Source organism: Phyllopteryx taeniolatus, chromosome 19 (assembly GCF_024500385.1).
Source record: "Phyllopteryx taeniolatus isolate TA_2022b chromosome 19, UOR_Ptae_1.2, whole genome shotgun sequence".
Lineage (NCBI taxonomy): Eukaryota > Metazoa > Chordata > Actinopteri > Syngnathiformes > Syngnathidae > Phyllopteryx > Phyllopteryx taeniolatus.
The window spans coordinates 1545763-1569048 of NC_084520.1; the positions used below are offsets into that span (position 1 = coordinate 1545763).

The following is a 23286-nucleotide window of genomic DNA, read 5'->3' on the forward strand; positions in this document are numbered from 1 at the left end:
GATTTTGTTCCTGTGTTCCTCAGTATCGGTCTCAACTGTGCCTTGGGGGCGACAGAGATGAGACCATTCATCGAGGCCATAGGAAAGAGTACCACTGCTTTTATAATCTGTTACCCCAATGCAGGTAAAGACTCAACACCGCAGGCCTGAAATAGAATTAAACCCTCAAATAGCTGTGTTCTGATTAGGGTTTTAAGCTGCCGATTCTGATACCGATCATTAATGAGTGAGATCTGCTTATCGTTGCCAATACCGTTCATATGGATTAGCTTTTTTTCAATTTATTTTTGGTGAGTGGTATTGGCAATATGATCCGACATGTTTGTTTGCGTTTTTTTTTTTGCAGGTACTGCGCGCCTGCGCAGTGTGAAGGGGGACACTAGAAGAAATTTAAAAAACAAAGACAATAAATCAGTCATAAAAACATTGGCTCGTTTTTAGAAAAAAGTCCTCATTTTTTATTTATATATATTTTTAATCCTATTTGACTTAAAACAAGAAATATTTAGTCCGATTTCATGTCACAGTCAGGAAAAAAAAGCTTGTCTTTTTATACCTTGAATGACTATCTGCTGTTCGTGCTGTGCGCACCTTGACCTCCTAGGGGCAGTGTGCTGCGGTGCATGCATGGAGGTACTCGCTTAGCTAAAAAAAGAGAAGAAGAAGAATGTTGTTATAACTTAAATAAACCAGTTTTTCACAGATTAGGAAGAATATATGACTGTGAGTATTGTTATATTAACTTAATATTTGTTACTATGGCGTTTGTGTGTAAATATTCAATATGTGAAGGTAAATCTCTCCCCTGATCGAATGCCCGTATTAGCTCGGTCGTCAATAAGGTTTTCCATTAAGTGTTAGCATAAGCTGGCGATTTCTAAAATGTTGTCTTGTATTTAAATATAAAATGAGGGTCATTATTTTTGTTATGCATTTACTTTTACAGTAAACTCCAACTGATGTGTAAAACATCTTATAGCAGGCTCAAATTTGGATAAATTACCCAGCCTTGAGCTCTTCTGCACAGATTCTTTGCACGCTGCAAAGTACGATCCACGGGTGATCGGTTTTTGTGATCAGCAACAAAATGCATTGATAGATGAGCGCCGATCAGGTGTTTTCCACGGAAATTGGCCAATCATGATCGGTGTCCTTTTTAAAACCTTTCTCTCACGTTAACTGGTCCTCATCCTCTCCATTTTCTGTCAGAAGGTCTTGGATTTCCTGGTTGTTACATTGTCCCATCCTAAGTTCCTTGCATGCGCCAAGAAAGTTAGTTCCACAGTCCTTAGCTGCTTGACTGGTCCATGAATTGAAAGGAATCTTCGCAATGCGTGAATGAAGCTTGAAGACTCCATTGACTCTACCTACTCGATGTGGACAGCTGTGACACTCATACATGTAAACATTACCACCCATCGTTTACTGTTGACACATCCTCCACGTGTTCGACGAGAAGTGACTGTCGAGGGTCCAAACGCATCCACTCCAACATAAGACAATTGTGTTTGTGTTCAGTCGGCACAACAATATTTCAGTCTCTTTTTCACTGCTGTCCGTCTTCAACAGGAAGTCCAGCCAGCTTCTGGACTTCAAATCAGTAACTGGAATTGACCTTGACCCACAATCAGCTGCGTTCATGGCTGTGGGAACTTAATTTCACTGTTCAGAAAGGGATGATTGTCGAATCCTCTGCACTCTGTTGCCTACGTAGACGGAGAACCTTCTGGATTAATTTCAGATATAACCGAGTACCACCTTGCTGTCTGTGAAGAATCTCACAGAATAAAAGGGAGTTTCTATTTCTCCTATCATCATTTCTGCAATTTCTACAGCTAGGACAGCTGCACAGACTTCAAGTCTGGGAATTCTTAGGTCTTGTTGCAGAGCAAGCTTGGCTTTACCAAACACAAACCCAAGTTCACACTTGCTTTATGAATCTGTGGCCTTGATGTATGTTGTGGCTGCAATGGCTCGGGTAGAAGCATCACAGAATATGTAGATTCTCTCTTTGCTGCGCGACTTAGGGATGTTTGTGTACATCTTTGAAATCCTCACATTTTACAGATGAGGTCCTCCACTCTTACCACTCCTTAAACGATTCAGGCGAAGGGCAATGCCACTCACAGGCTTCTGTTGATAGTTGACGAAGCAATGCTCTCTACCTTGGGTACTAACTGAAGCAGCAAAACCAAGGGGGTCATAAAGACTGTTTATGGTTGATAACACCCGTCTGCGAGTAGAAAGGGTTTTTGGTGGTAGAAACTTGAAAGGTAAACTCATCTGAAGCAACATCCCAACTCGATCCTAGACTCCCCTGCATTGGTACAGTGTCTACTCTGAGATCTAGATCTTTTAATCCCTTTGCCAGGTCTTCCTGTGGAAACTCCATCACGACTTTGACATGGTTGAATGCTATCTTGTGGAGTCTCAGATTGGAAGAAGCTAATGTTTCTTGAGCTTCCTTGAGGACATTGATGGCTTCATCGTCAGATGGAAAAGAGACGAGACCATCGTCAACGTAGAAGTGTCCCTCCAGAAGGTGTTTTGTGTTTGTGTCGGCGTTTCCTTTCAGACTTTGTCTGAGCCCATGTATTGGCACAGCTGGTGATGGGGTTGTTTCCGAAAACATGCACTGTCATTCGGTATTCCACTATAGGTTGTTCCACGTCATTGTTCTGGTGCCAGAGGAAATGCAGGAAGTTGTGGTGCTCTTCTCTCACCATGAAGCAATAGAACATTTGCTTGATATATGCTGTGACCGCAACTCGCACTTTGTAGAACCACATCAGGACCCCTAGGCTGTTGTTAAGTTTGGGGCTTGCAAGAAGAACATCGTTAAGCGACACTCTATCGTGACGGGTACTTGAATCGAAGACTATCATTATTTGGTCTTGTTTACTTGGGTTATACAGTACGAAGAAGGGAAGATACTTGCAGTCTTCTTGATCTTTGAGAGGGGGCGCCAGGGCTGCATGGCTGTTGTCAAAGATGTTCTGCATAAAATCTTAAAAATGTTTTCTCATTTCAGGTCGTTTTTTCAACGTGGCTAACTAAAGTGAGACGCTGCTTGGCTTGCTGCCTGTTGTTCTGAAGTCGTGGTCGAAGTGAACGGAAAGGCAATGGAGCCACCGACCCAACTGTTTGCATCGTCTTAATATACTTCATTTTCCATTATTTGGAGGACGGTTCGTTCTTCTATTGAGTAGTCAGGTTTTTCGTCTGAAGTTGTACACTGAAAGACAGTGTCACCAATGACTTCAGTGTTGTGCCACCAGTGTTGTGGTTTGTGAATGACAGAGTCACCACTGCATTTGACTTCACTACTTAACTCACCTTTCACATGGATGTTTTTTTTTTTTTTTTGCATTGAATGAAGTGGCTAGGACGACCATTGTCCAAGATGTTAGTTTGGAGAACTTAACACATTTTACGACTTGTGGGCTCCTCCTAAGCAGAAATCTGCAACGATGACCTATCCCAGAGCCAGCCTCTGCAAATGGAGCATTTTGAGGTCTGTTGATGTTGGCTAACATCGCTTCCCAATTAGGATTTCAGCATGAGGATCAAGTTCTGAGATTTCTGTGGCAATCCTCTGAAGGTGTGAGTGATGTTACGAGTTGGTATTTAATTTCTATTGTCAGGGAGCTTGTCACACTCTGTGTTGGCATATTCAAACATGTTTTGCCATCTGCTGATTTGATCATAAAGTTACTGGCTCTTCTCCTAGTTACTTCCATCACACCTGCCCATGTCTTGAGAGTGTATGCTGAAGAGTTGTTTGTGATACCAAATGTGTTGAAGAAGGAAGATCTCACTCATGACTTATTGCTTTGGTCATCTAAAATAACATACAGTATGCCTTGACTCTCTTGTTGGGATTGCCTTTGGAGTAAACTGAAACAAGGCAGATCTTGGCACATGAATGGCTGTGGACTTCATTCCCACAAACGAGTGTACAGGTGGAAGTGGATGCGGCTTTTTATGACTCCTGCTCCCTGCCATTCTCAGCTGCAGTCTCTGTAAGAGTTTGGATTTTCCTTGGGGCAGGCTGGTGACATGTAAGTTACAACTACATTCTGTACTTTGAATCTCAACTTCACAGTCCTTTGCTTGATGCGTTGATGATGCACATCGAAAACAGATCTGGTTCTGCTTCAGATGTTTTACGCTCCTCAAGAGATTTCTCTCTGAAGGCTCTGCATTTACTGAGCGGATGACATTTTTTTGTCAATAGGACACTTTTTGGGGGGGGATCATCAGTTGTTTGGGTTGCTTGTTTGGGTTTGGAATTGATGTCTTTTGTTCTGGTAACTAAGATGGGTTCTCACCTATCATGGTTTCCCATAAACTTGGTTGTCTTAGGGCTAGACAAGGAGTGTGGAGTAGAAGGCCTGAAACTGGGGTAATTTCCCATGTCAGGCATATAATAATAATATAGTAAAGGCAGCAAACACAGAAGAAAACAGAGGACACCAAGTCTTCCTGCTTGTACTTGGACTTGTATGCCACCCATTTTTCTTGCAACGAGAATGGAAGTTTGTCCACAGTAGAGTATATTCCGTATGGTGTGTCAAGATATTACAGGCCAGGAACAAAGCCTTCAAACTTGGCTGAATTGATCTCAAGGAGAAGGTCTCCAAGGTCATCCAAGAGATGTTGATCCTTGTTAGAAACCTTGGGGAAACGATCAAGTCTGTCGAGCAGTGCCTTTTAGAGTGCTTCAGGAGACCCATAATACAGCTGCAGCCATTTCCACATTTTACATAGGCCATATGGAGGGTTGTTGATATGCACTGCTCTGATGCGCTTACCGTATTGTGAGGACTGATTACGCAACCACTTGATCAATAGGTCGAGCTCTTCACTAGCCTTTAGCTGCAGATCTTTAGTTGCATTCTCAAACGTGAATTTCCAAGACCAGTACTCACCTGGTTCATCACTAAACTGTGTGAGTCCTCCAGAGTAGCAGCTCACGTCTGGCTAGAAACGTGGTGATGTCAGATATGTTGGCACGTTCTTGCATATACAATATAAATAGTTTTGGAACTTGGCAGTGTTTCATGTCGTTGAATGGTGGTCTGTTTGGCTTACAACTGGTGGTGGATGTATCTCGTTCTGGATCTGAAGACTGCGTTTTGTGAGAGCCAGCTGAGGGGGCTTTTTCCGGTATCTGAGAAAACTGTTTAATGAGACTAACTAATAACATAAAGAACTCTCTAACACATTTTAATAGTTAAAATATACTCACAAGGAATGCTCTCTCTAACAACAAACTGTGGATGGATGAGGATTCTCCCAAAACAAACAGCAGCAGTTATGTCAGCCATTAACACTACACTCAACACGTGGTCACACTCTTACGCTCCATCTTAGACAGCAGAACATTGAACATAATGTGCAACAGTGTCACCATGTGACAAAAATTAAAGGTGAACTCAAACGTCAAGGTAAATCAGTGTCAGATAGCACCATCTGTCATTGTTTGAGCCAAAGTGGACTTCATGGGAGACGACCAAGGACACCAATGAGGACACCACTGTTGAAAATATAGGATAAAAAAACGAGACTGGATTTTCCCAAACTGCATGTTGACAAGCCATGTTTCTGGGTGAATGTCCTATGGACAGATGAAACAAAACTGTAACGTTTCGGCAAGGCACATCAGCTCTATGTTCACAGATGCAAAAATGAAGCATACCAAGGAATGAACACTGTCCCTACTGTGAAACATGGAGGAGCTCTGTTATGTTCTGGAGATGTCTTGCTGCATCTGGCACAGGGTGTCTTGAATCTTCTCAGGGTACAGTGAAATCTCTAGACTTTAAAGATATTCTAGAGAGAAATGTTCTGCCCAGTGTCAGAAAGCTTGGTCTCGGTCGCAGGTCATGGATCTTGCAACACGATAATGACCCAAAACACATAGCTAAAAACACCCAAGAATGGCGAAGAGCAAAACATTGGACTATTCTGAAGTGGCCTTCTATGAGCCCTGATTTAAATCCTATTGAACATATGTGGAAGGAGCTGAAACATGCCATCTGGAGAAAGCACGTGTAGTGCCTCTGACCCGGTTGTCACTGCAAGCCCCCCACAACAACTTGATAAACTGCATTCTCCCAAGTGCGAGGTGCGAGGTGGCCACCAAAGGACGCCTGGGTATCTCACCCGGATCTTAAACTAATTAGCAGCTTCCCATCAAATCTGGATTCCAGTCTTCAAAGAGTCCTTTCCTTCTTTTGAAGTAACAGAATGACCTAAAGGTTGGACTCTCTCAACCACTGGGAACTTTGCTGAACGCAGACGACACTTGTTGGTGTTTGAGTTATTGCAATGTGTGGGGACTCATTCGAGGTTTCTTTAACTGAAGATAAATGTCTGTTTTGATATTTTACGAACTCTGCAGAAATATTCCAAATGTATGCCTTCATGCCTGTATCATTGCGTCAGCTTTACAGGTCCAGCTCCAAGGCTCTGAGAGCTGTTCGTCTTGATTTGAAGCCAAACAGTACAAATGTTGGATTGAACAATAAGCAGTTGCTCTGCCAAGACTGAAGTTTAAACAATCATTCTATATGCTTGATCTATGAGTAAGAGTACAAAGTTGGGAGTATTTTATATTTACACCATTTTTATGGCTAACAGTGTAGACCGAAATTCAAGTCGATGGGCGTGGTCTTCCTTCAGTCTCCCCCATCTCTTAGACACACCTTCTGGGTGTAACCTTTGACTCCCGCCTCTACTCGCTCTCGTGTCCTGCTTCTTGGCTCCTATCTCTCATGCTGTGGATTACCTAGGCCCGGCTCTGCCATGCTGCCATCCCTCCGCTTTACTTAGTTCGAACATGCTGTTCGGCGAACATGAGCCTAGGATGGACACCTGGCTTCCCAGCCTCTACTTGTTCACCACCAGGCGATCAGCCTTCCAGCCAAGCCTGAGCTCTCTGATTTACCCGCGGGTTAACGAAAATACAGGAAAAGAAACGGCCGCAGTCTCCCACAGCACACGTGAAGAACAACTTCTTTAACCTTTTTTCCGCCTGTTTTTGTTTTATTTTTGTGCATCCTTTTTTCTTCAACCAAACCTGCCTCCGTGCCTCCCGAGACGACTGAGAAAGACCATCCCCACCGACCAACTGATCTACGTTCATGAGTACAGCACAACAAGCGTTGCTAGAATGTACGAGATTAGTGCCTACTAATTTCGGGGGAAAATTCAAGTTCCCAGATTGTAAGGCAGAAAGGAATGTTTTTTTTTCCTGCCCTTTTCTGAAGAATACCGAATAGCAAATATGGTCATGTATTATATGTATGCGTGTGGGTATCTTTGCTTAATGCTGTTGCGGTTTTATTTTAGGTCTCCCCAACACGTTTGGAGCTTATGATGAAACTCCATCACTCACGGCCTCCAATTTAAAGGTAATCCTAAATTCTTTTTTATTTTTAGATTTCGTGCGTAACCGTACATTGTATTCCATCACGTTACTGAGTTTGCTGTTTTAAAACGGCTAGCAAGATTTCAATATAGCCTCACTTGACCAGCCCTCCACCCTCGAGTCTCTGACCACTCGCCAGCGGTTTTTCATCAGCTCAGTCTGTATTTAATGAGTGAATACCTCTAACGTTCAATGCTCCAGTCACGCAGGGGTCGCTGAGTCCTCTTCCGCATAAATGACGTCACTATACGCGAGACGGTGATGGCGATTACATTACAAATGAAGGTTTTGGAGTGGCCTAGTCCGAGTCCAGACTTAAATCCAATTGAAATGCAGTGACATGACCTTAAAAAGGCCATTCATGCTCGAAAACCCTCCATTTTTGCTGAATTCAAACAATTCTGCAAGGAAGAGCGGACCAAAATATGAAGGAATATGAAAATATGAGATGTGAAAGACTCATTGCCAGGTAGAGAAAATGCTTAATTTCAGTTGTTGCTGCTGAGGATGGCGCAACCAGTTAACAGGTTTAGGGGGCCATTAGTTTTCAACTTCAAAATTGAATGGTTATTGTGGACTATAATCATAAAAATAAGCGCACAAGTCAGTTTACCCTCGTCGTTGGTGACATAATGTAACAGACGAACACAGCACGTGACGACAGTGCGATGGTGTGAGGACGCCCGGGGGGTCAGAGAGTCGACACTGCCCCAGTCACTAGTCTTAATTTGAGTTTACAAAACAATCAGTCGTAAAATGTGCACTGCAGAGTCGGTGGTGGTGTTGATGTTCAGCTCGCCATTTGCGTGTGTCTTCACAAAGTCAATCAATCGCTTTGTTTATTTCCTCATTTTTTTGGGGAGCTTAAATAACGTCACCAAGCTGTTCTGTAAAATGGAGGCATCCAGCGAAGACGCATTTTCGGGGTGTAGCTATCGTTAGCTTGCTAACTGCGTGCTCGAGTGGTAAATGGGCCTTGTTATGGAAGCTAAGCACAGCTATCTCAGAACTCAGCAGCATAGCCAAACGAAACGATTGTACTTTGTCCTTATATGGTGGGGGAGGGAAACCGCGCTAAAAAATAGAGGCCCCAACCACGTGATGTCACGGGGCTGTGTTTTAGCCCGACCCACACAATCGGGAAAATTCAAACAGTAAAAAAGATGCTTAAGATCGAGCTCAACAATTCAGCACTACATTGTTTTTTCATGTTTTCAGCAAACATATTTAATTTGATTTAGAAACAAAACACTGATATCTGCTTTGTGCTACTTTAACTTCACGTGGGTTTTAGTTGTCTAATTTCATGATGAATTTAAGCAAAGTGGGGAAACTGTGCAGAGATACAAGAATTTTAGAAGGGGGCCAAAAATTGGCCCACTGGCCATCATCACACAGCTATGGGGGCGGGTGTGCACATGCACGAACGATCATGCATGGGTGAAGATAGACTCACGAGGGTCGCAGACATATTTAATTATCACCAGCTGATCCTGTATTTAATTAGGTTGTCTTTTGCCACACCGGCCAAGTGACAATGCAGTCTGACATTACGCTGCGCTTAAAGGGAATGAACGAAATAAGTCTCTTGATTGGTGGCGGATAAAGTTGGCTTTGTTTGCACCCATGAGTTTTCATTAGTTTGTTTAAAATAATTGTTGAGCTTTGATATTTTGCACATTCAATTAATATTTTCTACTGTATATACACCATAGTTTTATGTCGCTTTTTATATTGTTATTAGGCGGCACGGTAGCAAATGCAGCCCTATGGGGGGCGCAAGCCAATGCCAACTGTAGGCCGGTCCCAAGCCCGGATAAATGCAGAGGTGTCGGGGTAATACACGTACCTGCCAAGTTTGGTAGGTTTGACGTAACACGAATAACTCTTTGATAAACTGTAAGTTCAAAAAAGTTCAAATGCTAAATATCGGCCGATACTGATCAGGCCAATCGGATCGGTGTAAAGTCTACTTTTCATTCCACATTTCGCCACAAATCCGAAAATGCCTAAACTTCCCAAAACTCTAATTCGTGGTACGTTTCACCGAGAGCTACAAAAATCGACTCACACGACCCCAGACGTACAGAAACTTCAAAGAGATGTCCAAACTACCGCCTGGGGGCCATTTGTGGCCCTCACTTCATCATGCCAATAGCCCAACCTGCCAGGACCTCAACCAACCGCCTGCGAGCCATTTGCGGGCCATCCCCATTTTTGTGTGGCCAGCATTTTCTCTATATAATCTTTGACAAGGTTTTGCTGTATAGATCTTATTTCTCTTTTCTCGTCAGTGTGAAGGCAACAGCGCGCGCCTTGTTTACATTTAGAAGCAACAGCTTTCATGTAGTGTTGTATTTTACTGGCACTGTCTGCCCAAATGTGGATATTTCATCTCACTTATAACTTGAGAAAACACCATGCATTAAATTGCATACACACACACGCACACGTACACACAACAATATCAGAATTTGCACATTCACATTTTATGTAGTAATTTTTTTTAATTGGTCATGCTGTGGTTAAAAAAAAAATAAAGTTGCTCACGATTTACTAAGTACCTGAGTATTTTTTTAATGTTAATGTTAAATATATAATGCGACGCAGCAATGTTAGGGATTATGTCACAACACAGAATGATCTAACTTCAAGTTCAGAAATGGCCAGTAAAAACTGAAAAATATTGTAATGAATATTTTCCAGGAGGATGCATCTGGGGTTACCCTGTGAGAGTTGGTAATCGCGAAAAATGAAGTGAAACAGACGATGATTTTCGTCAATTCTTTTCCAGAATGAGAGTGTTTAAAGAGGAGGATGCTAATCATGTGACACAGCTGGAAGCAGGCATCAGGTGCAGGTGGAGATGGGCCTGGCTCGAGTTGGAGGCCAAAACACAAAAATGGAATTATAATTTTCAATTTGTACATCAACATGTACTTGAGTGTTGTAGATAATTTTACTAATGAAATACTCTTTAGTTGAAGTTGACAGTTTTTACAAATATGACAACAAGTGTTTTAATCGCAAACTCTCCCATTATGCTTGAACATAAATTGTTACCAAGCAAAAGTATCACGGCATCTTTCTAACAATACTGATCTGCGCTTCAATTCCTGATGTTTTTGCTCAAATGTCTGCCTTCAGGAGTTTGCAGTGGACGGACTCGTGAATATTGTAGGAGGCTGTTGCGGCACGACTCCAGCGCACATAAGGTGAGCATGATTTGTGGAATTTGATTTAGTTTCAGGCACAGTCTTTTACAAAATCCTACATGTCTCTTAACCTAACCCTTGTCCCCTTCTCCAATACATTCATGCTATTGAATATTATATCAATGTTTTTTTCAGCTTTTCTTTTTCTTAAATGAATTAAACAAGTGCAAACAAAAAAAAAAAACATTTTCAGGATTTTAACCCTTAAAATATAAGTTTAATTACTTACTTATTTATAAAAAAATATATATAATTTAATTTCGTTACTTATTATAAATAAAAGAAAACAAAAAAACAGGAAATAAAACATTGTTTTCCATATAATAAATAAAGGGATGGGAATGGTTGGTGATGTCCTGGACATGTCAAAGAGTAGCAACCACATTTAGCATTACATTTGTATTTCTAATGGACAACTTATTGGTCTAAAATATAAATGCACAAAACCTGCAAAACAATCCACATCCATCAATATATATTTTTTTTGTTTTTCCCCTTTGCTTAATTAAATCCCTTAACCCTCTGGAGTCAAGGGTCAGATTGGCTACTTTTTTTGTTTACCATTATATTTCACCTGAAAGCAATGATTTACCTTGTCATTCCCCCCCCCCCCCCCCAGCACAACCTCCCATGTGATTGCACAATGATTTATATTTTGACATACTATAGTAAGACTTTGCACCCAAAATCACACGGGAAAAAAAGTGACATTTTTCATTGTGAAAAACACACGCATGTAGAACGAACATTAGTTGCGTCATAAATTTTGCACAAAAAATAAAAACGACCGCACGAGACAATACAAAACAAGGTTGGGGTTGAACGACCTTAGATTTTTTTGTCGTCGACGGTGATGGTGATAGTCAAGTCGACGTCGATTAGTTGATGACGTCATTATTTGTGTTAATATTGTTTGTAATATTGTCTGCCTTAAGGCCTCTTTATACTCCCGTGGCCGACAACACCCGCGTTGCATCACGTGACCGACGGATTGGCCCGCACGGCCCCTCTGCGTCGCTTGACGCGCACGCGGCAAAAATTGCTGCTGCGCATTGCTCTGTCCTTGTCGTATAGCTCCTTTTTGGTCCAAAACTCCTTAAGAACCATCACTTCGTCATGGCGGTTCAAGGACGAAACGATTAACGTTATTGTGAGTGCGGTCGGGTCTTTCCTCAATTCCGATTCAGTGAGCGCTTCCAATTGTTAGCATTTCGGGAAGTTATGCCCAGAGCCTCCGGACATCCAAGCCCCGAGTAAAGAACAAGCGTCAGTGCCCTCCACACAATCTGGGATGTTTCCTAGCCGAGGTTTTATCTTTAAGATCTTGCATCAAGGTCCTGGAGCTTATCCTCCATGTCCTTGTTTTTATTTTCAAGGCAATGAACCTTAGCTAGCAGGCTAGTGACAGTGTCCTCTGCCTTGGAGATACGACTTTCCGTGCCCTTAACTCGTTCAAAGCATTCACCAACTTCTCTCCTCACTCATTCGATTGCCGTCGGCACTCCCATCAAATCAAAATCCGACCTAATTTATTGATCATAATTTTGGTTTTCATTTTAAAAAACTGGTATATGGTTGAAGGTCCGCAAAACGGAGGCTCAGCGCGGGTGAATCTTACAGCGAGGTCATCACAAAGCGGTTATGTGATCAAGATGCATGGGCACGCCAATCAATACCTTGATAGTCCTGATTTTGTTGTACCCCGCACAGGTTCAAAGGACCCTGTGCCAGAGCCAACAAAGTCGCCCCTGAACATAACCAAGATGGTTACGGAAAACAATATTTGAACCGATGTGATTCAAGATTTCCAATGATCATTATGTTTTGTTTTTCTTTTTATTTAAAGGAAGCTTATCAACAATTTTATCCTATACCAGCACAAGTGTAATATTTGAGTAAAATACCAATGATAAAATGTTGTTCCTAATTGTTTGTTACTCTCATCCTCTGTCATCACACAAGAGCTATATCAGAAGCAGTCCAACACTGCCAACCTAGAGTTCCTGTGGAGGACATTTTTCAAGACTACTTGCTGCTCTCAGGTAACTCAGCTACTTGCTAGGTGGAAGGATCTCTGGAACTACGGAAACTTGGTTTCACATTCACGTAAAGTGACACCAATTCTCCCACTACACTGAGGTCTGTGTGGCCAAGGCAACTGATGTGTTTTAGACTTCCTTTATTGCTATTTTAAATGTAACAAGTGTTTTATTTTTGAAAACTGGAAGACTTTTCTGCGCTGTGAGAGAACTCTGGATGGTCACTTAGTAGTAGTGCAAGTCTCTATAGTCTCTAGACTATAAAACAATCTTCTTCTTCTTTTCCTTTCGGCTTGTCCCGTTAGGGGTCGCCACAGCGTGTCATCCTTTTCCATGTGAGCCTATCTCCTGCATCCTCCTCTCGAACACCAACTGCCCTCATGTCTCCCCTCACTACATCCATCAACCTTCTCTTCGGTCTCCCCCGAGCTTTCTCGCCTGGCAGGTCCATCCTCATCATCCTCCTACCAATATACTCACTAGTTCTCCTCTGGACGTGTCCAAACCATCCAAGTCTGCTCTCTCTAACTTTGTCTCCAAAACATCGAACCTTGGCCGTCCCTCTGATGAGCACATTTTCTGATTTTATCCAACCTGGTCACTCCTGGAGAGAACCTCAACATCTTCATTTCCGCCACCTCCAGCTCTGCTTCCTGTTGTCTCTTCAGTGCCACTGTCTCTAATCCGTACATCGTGGCTGGCCTCACCCTTGTTTTATAAACTTTGCCCTTCATCCTAGCAGGGACTCTTCTGTCACATGACACACCTGAAGATGTATTCTTCTTTGAGTTGTGGGCATAATTTGATGGCTCAGAGCACGCTATACTGGTAGAACCGGGTTATGTTTTTTTGATTATGACTGAGGAAGTGGCAATTCTGCCGGAAGGCCACTGCATGGAATAAGGGCGCTTGATGTTTATATAGTGAGGGATGGATAATATGTGCCTAAACCTCTTGACGTTACGAATGTAGTTTTTAGCCCCGCCTAGAAAATCGGGAAAATTTAGCAGGTGAAAAAGAGTTTCAAGCCATATCTCAACAATTCTGTACTATATTGTTGTCACTCTTTGCACATCTTTTCAGCACTTCAAACATATTTAATGTATTAGAAACAAAACAAGAATTTACTTTTGGGGCACTTTAATTATTTGGTCAACAGTTGCCATATTTGGCCCAAAAAATCATTGACTTGTCACTGCTGCCAAATACTCAGCGTTGTAATGTATCACCTACTTGGTAGCATTACAAAACATTTAAGGGTCATTTTCAAATAATTGGATCAATAACGGTATGGCAAGGCCTAATGTATTTCCTTTGGAAAATCAATGAATTTTACTGTAATAAGTATTTGAATTATTGGCAGTTGTTAGCCATCAAAAGGTCATATTTTTTAATAAGAACAAATATTTTTTTCTCCTATCGCTTAATATTCCTTTTCCTTGCAAACCAACACAAATGCATCTTAGGGTCTTCAGACGTGCTTTTTTTTTTGTTTCTTTTACAAATTACTCCACGTGTCTTTTCCGTTAATGGCACTGGAGAGAGACTCGTGTTGTTACAATACACCAGATGGATCGGTGAGATTAAATGCCAGGATGAAGCAGCCGTTTTGTTATCGTGCAATAGCGGACGGCAAAATAATGATGTTATTTCCAAGATTATTTCTGAGATATAAATGAATGTCAATTTGTGAAAGTCTTTACCGTAATTACGATCGTATTAAGACAAAGCTTTCATGGGTTTAATGAGTAGTTAGGATCGTTTTTGCACTTGTATCCACAGAGTTTGAATGGCAACACATAAATTGTGCAACTCACACACTTTTTATGAAGCTGTTGATGTCTTTACCATTATGCACTGGTCTTTACAGTTATAAAAAGAAGTGTATTTCAAAGGGCCGCCGCCATTTGCTCTGTCCTTAAGGATTGCCTTTACTATGAAAGCCCAATATTTAAATCCTCAATAACTTTTTGAAAATAAGACAATGAGCATAGCTGTTTCAGCGTTGGAGACATTTACCCATATAAAACCAAGGCAACATAAAAAAAAAAATCCTAAATTAGAATTCCTTTTTTTTCTCATTGATCAAATGATATGAAAATGACCCTTTTAGATAGAGATATAGAATACATTATTTCATCTGATATTGATTTATATTTTAAGAATGCATTTGTCTCTGATGTCCAAGGCATAAACTGTTTCGCTGTGGAAATAATTTTGAATCCATTTTATAGTTTTATTTCCTTTTTATTGAGAAAAAAAAGTAGCAACCACGTTTTTTTGTTTTTTTTGGTGTATCTCCTTGATTCTAGGTTTGGAGTCATTCAAGATAGGCCCTTACACCAACTTTGTAAACATTGGTGAGCGCTGCAATGTGTCTGGGTCACGCAAATTTGCCAAGATGATTATGGCTGGGAACTATGAGGTGAGACAGAGGCCAAATCGCATTTCTTTATTTGCAACATGTTAACTCCTCCCACCAGCGATCTCGTTCAGGAGATGAGTATAACAAAAGACGAGTGAGGAGCGAGAAATGAGGAGGGACAAATGTTGGGAGAAACGAGACATTCCCTCCTTGATTATGTAATTTCATGGAGATGTCAATTAAAGATGACATCACCCCATGTCACTGACATGTCACAAATCAATCATCTCCCTGTCTGAATTATTACTATCACAACACATGCCCACTTTAAGCCCCACCCCAAGATCATTCACGGGGTCCCCCAAGGGTCTGTGATAGGTCCAAAACTATTCATATTGTATATCAATGAAATCTATTCAAAAGTGTTCTATTTGCTGATGACACAACACTGTACTGTTCTGGAGGAAATCTCGAAGAGCTTCTGACTACTGTAGAAAGTGAATTATATACATTAAAAAAAAAAAACTGTTTTGACACTAACAAGTTATCAATGAATTGAAACAAAACAAAGTTTCTCGTTTTTTGGCACCACACACATCAAAACACCAAGTCAAAATCGGCATCAACTTAATCGAAATAGAAAGAGTGAATAAAAATAAATTTCGGTTTTCTGTTTTCAAGATACAAAAAAGAGCTATACGAATTACCAGTCAATCAGATTAAATAGAACCAACCTATCTACTATTTATCAAATTAAACACTCTCAAATTCTATGACATAGTCAAATTCAAAACAGCACAAATAACCCACTAAGTACACCAGACCTTGGCAATTATTTTCAACTGGGGGCCATGTGACAAATCTGACCCGTAATGGGGGGCTGGACCAACAAAAAATTATTATTTTTTATTTTTATTTTTATTTTCTTCTTATTATTTCTCTTTCATTGTTAAAAAAAAAAAACCTAACACTAACTAATGTATTTTGATTAACTGTCACGTTTAATCAGAAGAATAAGGATATTCTGTAAAATGCCGAGGTCAGAAGTACACAATAGCCTCCTTTGGCACAGTACTCAGAAGCTGTTCGAAACCAGAGAGAGTTGTTATGGCTCGAGGGTGACAAGTGTCTTTACAAAAAAAAATTCAAGACGAGAACAAATATAAAAGCAAATGTCTCGATTGGAGGCGTTCATTTATGGGGCAGTTATGAAACAGGATTGAAAAGCTGTGAATCGCTTGGTGTTTTCAATAAGTTAAAAAATGTGAAGACAGTGTACAGTGATTCATCCAGGAGATTTTTCATGCTAAAACCAAACAGAAAGCAATAGTGTTGCGAAAGGGGTTGTAACATTCTCTGAAATAATATAGGACATCATACAACAAATGAACCTGAATGGATTTCCGTTTTCCATTTGCAGGACGCTTTAAGCGTTGCGAAGGCGCAGGTGGAGATGGGGGCCCAAGTCCTCGATGTCAACATGGATGAGGGGATGCTGGAAGGTCCGACAGCCATGGCTCGATTTTGTAATAGTATCGCTTCTGAGCCAGACATTGCACGGGTAAAGAAGTATCAAAATGTTTGACAGTTAATGTAGAATTTGAAACAGAAATATACAGAAACAATATGCAGCAATGCTATATTCAACATTCCCTGTACAGTATTCATAATCAGTATATATACTGTAAGAAAAGTCTGACCCTGATAGCAAATCATTATCATTATTTGCCAGTGATAAAACTGGTGTGTGTGTGTGTATATGTGTGTTTATGTGCATATTTGTGGGTGGTCCTGGTTCTGCTAATTCGGGAGTCCCTTTGCTGTCTTCAACAATCCTGTTCTGTTGCCTTTTTCAAATGTCTACCCCCCCCCCCCCCCCCCCCGCACAGGTTCCTCTGTGTATTGACTCATCTAACTTCGCAGTGATTGAATCCGGATTGAAATGCTGCCAGGGGAAATGTATCGTCAACAGCATAAGTTTGAAGGAAGGCGAGCAGGAGTTTCTGCTGAGAGCAGCAACCGTGCAGCGCTACGGCGCTGCAGTGGTGGTGATGGCCTTTGATGAGGAAGGCCAGGTGAGAGGACAAAAGGGCATGACGCATAATAACAGTTTTGGATCATTGGACATTGACATTTCTTACAAATGCTGTCCTTGACATAACCTTAACCTTCAACCAAAAAACCTTGACAAATGTCTCCCAAATGAAGTGGTCCTTAGCAAATGAAGTAGTAGTATTTAGCACAGTATATAGTCCCTTCTCCAACTTTGTTGAATGAATGCCACCTCCAAAATATTTACCTCGCCAATTACCATAGCCAGGGTACCACTAGTGTTACTAAGAGCACACCTTGAGAATATGGCCCCAGAACTCAGCTACCGACTCACCGTGTGCCGTTCTCACCAGGCAACAGATACAGCCCGCAAAGTGGATATCTGTACCCGAGCTTATAACCTATTGGTTAGCAAAATCGGGTTTAATCCCAATGACATCATCTTTGACCCGAATATCCTGACTATTGGCACCGGCATGGAGGAACACAACGACTACGCCGTCAACTTCATCTGGGCCACAAAACGTATTAAGGTACGACACACTCGGAATCAAGCGTTATTGCCCTTTTTCAGCCTACAGAATATTCAGCAGAATGAAATAGTTTGTATGGACCGTCGTGTAATCATTGGTAATGGTAATGATTATGGTTAATATCCGCCTCACAGTTGTGGTCCCGGGTTCAAATCCTGCCTTCCTGTATGGGGTGTGCTGGAACCTATCCCAGCTAACTGTGGGCGACAGGCGGGGTACACCCTCAACTGGTCGCCGGCCAATCGCAGGGCACATACACTATACAGTGGGTACGGAAAGTTTTCAGATCCCCTACCGTGCCTGTTTTGCGGATGTGGGAGCAACCCGGAGTACCCGGAGAAAACCCATGCAGGCACGGTGAGAACATCCAAACTCCACGCAGACAAAGCCGGATTTGAACCCAGTGTCACGAATGGATTGAGACTGGACCCAAGAGCAGGCGGAGGCTGAGAGGTTTCAATGAACAATTTATTGAAAAGGGAGATGGTCCTTGAGATGTGCTAGCGGGTTGTAGAGGCAGAGAACGCGTGGCAGGTAGTGACAAGGACAGGCGGCTGGCTTGGCGGCGCGGTAGCAAGAAAACCACTTGGCTAGGGACACCGAGGAAACACCGAGGACAAGGAAAAACACGGAAGTCCGAACGATGACAAGGAATTGCATAGCTTACTGGGAGCCGTTGTACTGCTGGAGAAGCTGCAATACTCTGCTGAGGATTTCCGGGATCAGGCACGCTTAAATTGGTGACAGGTGCGCGGCCGAGGTAGTGCTGGAAAGAGACAGGGGAGGGGAGGGAGAGAGGGCGTGATGGCGCTAAGCGCCACCCAGGCTCCAACGATAGTAAGCTCGTGGCACCCAGGTCCTCAGAACTGTGAGGCAGTCGTCCAGTTTCCCTCCGGTACCGAACCCCGGTATTCAAATAAATGATTCAAGACCGCAGTATCGATAAGCTCTTACACTTCACGATTGTCTTAGACAAACTACTCAGATTGAATTTCACTTTATTTAGGCTATTTGAATGTTATTTTGCACCTTTTACCCTTTCTGATCTTGTTTCTAACATGCGATAAAATCAAGGTATTCGTCTAAGAAGCATTTTTACGGTCTGAGCCATCTCTCGCCCCCCTCCAGCGCCGTGCGTGAGTGGCACGGGTGGCTCCTTCTCGTGTCCATGACGTGCTATGCGACGATAATAATGATCCGATTGAAAACCTCCGTCGTGCCATATGATACTATAATGTTTATATTGTTATTTTGATATGTGGCCGGTATTGGGTTAGCTCTGTTGCTACCCTAACGCAGCATCCGCGCATTGAACTGTCAAGTGTGGGCATGCGTTAGTCGTTTATTTGGGTTCTCCGTGACCACCCGCACAGTGTACCTAGTGAGAATAACAGATCATACATATTGTGTATATTTGTGTATGTGTGTAGGAGACATTGCCAAGAGCCAGGGTGAGTGGAGGTCTCTCCAACCTGTCTTTCTCGTTCAGGGGAATGGAGGCCATCCGAGAAGCTATGCATGGAGCATTTCTCTATCATGCTATTAAGGTAAATACTGGTCCCTAACAGCTAATGTGAAAGAAAGGTGAGAAACATCAGTTATGAAAAAGTAACTTTTTAGTTAGTTTCAGCAGCTGCCAAGTGGCAGGAATATCACTTATACACAGTACAAAAAAAGCATTAACTTAACCGTACCCATTACTTGGTAATGTATGCCACACAAATTACAGAATGATGTCATTGACATGAACCAATAGCTTAAATATTAGCGTAATTGAAACCACATTAAATGAGCAACTTAGTGCAGACTTGACATGCCAACACAGTACAGTAAGGACTTAAACTGCCCGCGTGTGGATTTGTGTGTGCGCGTACGTAAACGTTGAAAGTGAGTGGCGGTTTGATCAGTCCGGAAAATAGTCGAACAGTTTAAGGACAATGTTCCTCAACGTACAATTGCAAGGAATTTAGGGATTTCATCATCTACGGTCCATACCATCATCAAAAGGTTCAGAGAATCTGGAGAAATCACTGCATGGAAGCGGCAAGGCCGAAAACCAACATTGAATGCCCGTGACCTTCGATCCCTCAGGCGGCACTGCATCAAAAACCGACATTAATGTGTAAAGGATATCACCACATGGGCTCAGGAACACTTCAGAAAACCAATGTCAGTAGACTTTGCAAAAAGGATGCAAATGGCTGTAGTGAACACTTTTCCAGAAGAGGCAGGAACATAGGGTGACCTACAAGAGCGGAGGAAGAAGCACGCAGGTGGATTACATCTTGTGCAGACGATGTAATCTGAAGGAGGTTACCGACTGCAAGGTAGTGGTAGAGGAGAGTGTGGCTAGACAGCACAGGATGGTGGTGTGTAAGATGACTCTGGTGGTGGGGAGGAAAATTAGGAAGACAAAGGCAGAGAAGAAGACAGGACGAGTGTTGTGCAGCTTTTCGGGAAGAGGTGAGACAGGCTCTCGGTGGACAGGAGGAGCTTCCAGAAGACTGGACCACTGTAGCCAACGTAATCAGAGAGGCAGGCAGGAGAGTACTTGGTGTATCTTCTGGCAGGAAAGGAGAGAAGGAGACTTGCTGGTGGAACCTCACAGTACAGGAAATCATACAAGGAAAAAGGTTAGCTAAGAAGAAGTGGGACACTGAGAGGACCGAGGAGAGGCGAAAGGAATACATTGAGATGCGACACAGGGCAAAGGTAGAGGTGGCAAAGGGCAAACAAGAGGCATATGATGACATGTACGCCAGGTTGGACGCTAAAGAAGGAGAAAAGGATCTATACAGGTTGGCCAGACAGAGGGATAGAGGTGGGACGGATGTGCAGCAGGTTAGGGTGATTAAGGATAGAGATGGAAATATGTTGACTGGTGCCAGCAGTGTGCTAGATAGATGGAAAGAATACTTCAAGGAGTTGATGAATGAGGAAAATGAGAGAGAAGGGAGAGTAGAAGAGGCAAGTGTGGTGGACCAGGAAGTGGCAATGATTAGTAAGGGGGAAGTTAGAAAGGATTAAAAATGGAAAGGCAGTTGGTCCTAATGACATTCCTGTGGAGGTGTGGAAGCATCTAGGAGAGGTGACTGGAGTTTTTGACCAGTTCAATAGAATACTAGCGCGTGAGAAGATGCCTGAGGAATGGAAGAAAAGTGTGCTGGTGCCCATTTTTAAGAACAAGGGTGATGTGCAGAGCTGTGGGAAATATAGAGGAATAAAGTTGATGAGCCACATAATGAAGTTATGGGAAAGAGTAGTGGAGGCTAGACTCAGGACTGAAGTGAGTGATGGATAGGCTGACAGATGAGGTTAGCCTATTTAAAATGTAAAATTAGAAACGAGCTCATCAGATGGACGGCCAAGGTTTGATGTTTTGGAGACAAAGTTAGAGAGAGCAGACTTGGAGGGTTTGGACACGTCCAGAGGAGAAATAGTGAGTATATTGGTAGGAGGATGATGAGGACGGAGCTGCCAGGCAAGAGAAGTGCCTCGGGAAAGGAAAGTCTGGGCTTCCCAGCTAAAGCTGCTGCCCCTACGACCCATCCCTAGATAAAGGGAAGAAGATGGATGGATGGAATATGTCTACCAGTTGTGGTAAAAAGTCCAATACATTTTTAAATACAAGTACCCGTCTGTTCAACTCTATTTAACTGGTCTGTGGAACCACCTCAAAAATCAGATTTAAAAAAAATATATATATTTTTTTAAAAGTGGCACCATAATGAAATGACACCTATAATTACTTTTTGAAAGTAATTTGCACAACACCGGTGTGTGTGGTAAGGCTCAGTGTTTTCTCAGGATGGCATGGATATGGCTATCGTGAATGCTGGGAATCTACCTGTGTATGATGATATTGACAAAGAACTGCTATTACTGTGTGAAAACCTGATCTGGAACAAAGACGTTGATGCGACAGAGAAACTTCTGGCCTATGCACAAGTACATTTACACAGAAAAAGTCTATGATCTTCCTGTTACTTTCATTACGGGTCATATTGTGTCATTGTCACTCATTGTTGACAGAACAACGTGAAGGAAGGGAAAAAAGTGGTTCAGACAGACAAGTGGAGAGAAAAAAGTTTGGAAGAGAGGCTGGTGTATGCCCTCATTAAGGTAAGGTTTCGTTTTTTTTCTTGAGCATAAATTTCATCACATTGCCTTGCTTTTTTGCAATGAAAGACTGTAACATACATAATTTTCCCCCGGGTACTCCGGTTTCCTCCCCCATCCCCAAAAAACATGCATGGTAGGTTAATAGAAGACTCTAAATTGTCCGTAGGTGTGAATGTGAGTGCGAATGGTTTGTGTATACTGTATGTGCCCTGCGATTGGCTGGCGACCAGTTCCGGGTCTACCCCGCCTCCTGCCCGAAGTTGGCTGGGATAGGCTCCGGCATGCCCGTGACCCGCTTGAGGATAAGCGGTTCAGAAAATGGATGGATATATATATATATATATATATATATAATGTATAATTTATGTAAAATTTCTCTTTATGAAGGTGAATCAAGGTAAAAAAAGAACAAATTATTTCCTCCACTTTGTGCGCCAATGTGAACATATCACATAATGATCGTAAAAATGTTAATGTTCAATTTTACCATTGACTGCTTTTGTTCTGGTTCCAAATGTGGAGATCAACTCACCGAAGGGGTGGACCTCTTTTAGTGGCTTACAAAGCTGCAGTCCGCCCCAAAATTTGCCTTATCTGTGATGTAGCAGGTTTTTTTTTTTTTTTTTTTTTTTTAAATAACTACGATTTATAGATGATATATAATTGCTCAGTGTGTTGGTTTCAAAATTTCAAAGTGGCCCTTGAATCCTTAGATTTGTCTGTATGCGGGCATAGTAGGAAAACGTTTGGACACCCCTGTAGTTTGGACTGACCGACTGTCCTGGGAGAGGGTATAATGCTTTGCCCAAGAGAGGAGCTTCATTTAAGTCTGCCGTTGCCACAAATTTGCTCCGAAGTTGCCCAGCATCCAGGTTTCTCCATAGAATGCCTTCCCAGAATGTGAAAAACATGACAGATCTTGATCAGAATGTGAGAAACGCGAGGTACCCCATCGAATGTGATGGGCAGGGAGGGAACCTTCTGGACTGCGTAGTAGACTGTGGACCGAACTCGTAGTATGCCTTTGAACGTCTGGGACTCACCAGCCACTCCCTCTCCGTGAATCCACGGATGCCATGTTAGTTGCAAGACATGTCAGACAGAAGTCAACGTCAATGAGTAAAATCAATACATTCAGCTGTTGTCTTCCATTTTGTTATTTTCGTCTGTCTTACATGGACCTGGGTTGCTGATGTCAGGGAATACAAACCTACGTGGTACAGGATGTGGAAGAATGTCGGACACATGCTGATCACTACACCCGCCCCATTCATATCATTGAGGGTCCTTTGATGAATGGCATGAAGGTGGTCGGAGAGCTGTTTGGTGCAGGCAAGATGTTCCTCCCACAGGTAGGATAACCCACATTGTGACTCTTGCTGTCTAGCTTTTGTTTAGCCATACAGCATGGTCTCAGAGAATTCTTCAGGATGTGGCTCTGGCTTGCTGCATTCATGGCCAATATTTCTTTCTGTTGCGCTACCATATTTTGTCCTGTGCTTTTAAAGTGCCCGTGTTTACGTCT

General features: G+C 42.3%; 1 protein-coding gene across 4 annotated transcripts in view; it reads left to right on the top strand.

The window, feature by feature from the left end:
• mtr (5-methyltetrahydrofolate-homocysteine methyltransferase) overlaps positions 1-23286 on the top strand; it is a 71583-nt gene that overhangs the window by 22658 nt on the left and 25639 nt on the right. For all 4 annotated transcript variants that reach the window (XM_061755633.1, XM_061755634.1, XM_061755635.1 and 1 more), the window contains 12 exons: positions 24-124; positions 7357-7418; positions 10583-10650; positions 12613-12692; positions 15002-15114; positions 16475-16615; positions 16944-17129; positions 17460-17639; positions 19070-19186; positions 21447-21587; positions 21672-21761; positions 22961-23113. In XM_061755633.1, coding sequence (XP_061611617.1) covers positions 24-124; positions 7357-7418; positions 10583-10650; positions 12613-12692; positions 15002-15114; positions 16475-16615; positions 16944-17129; positions 17460-17639; positions 19070-19186; positions 21447-21587; positions 21672-21761; positions 22961-23113 — 1432 coding nt within the window. The remainder of the gene's footprint in view (positions 1-23; positions 125-7356; positions 7419-10582; positions 10651-12612; positions 12693-15001; positions 15115-16474; positions 16616-16943; positions 17130-17459; positions 17640-19069; positions 19187-21446; positions 21588-21671; positions 21762-22960; positions 23114-23286) is intronic.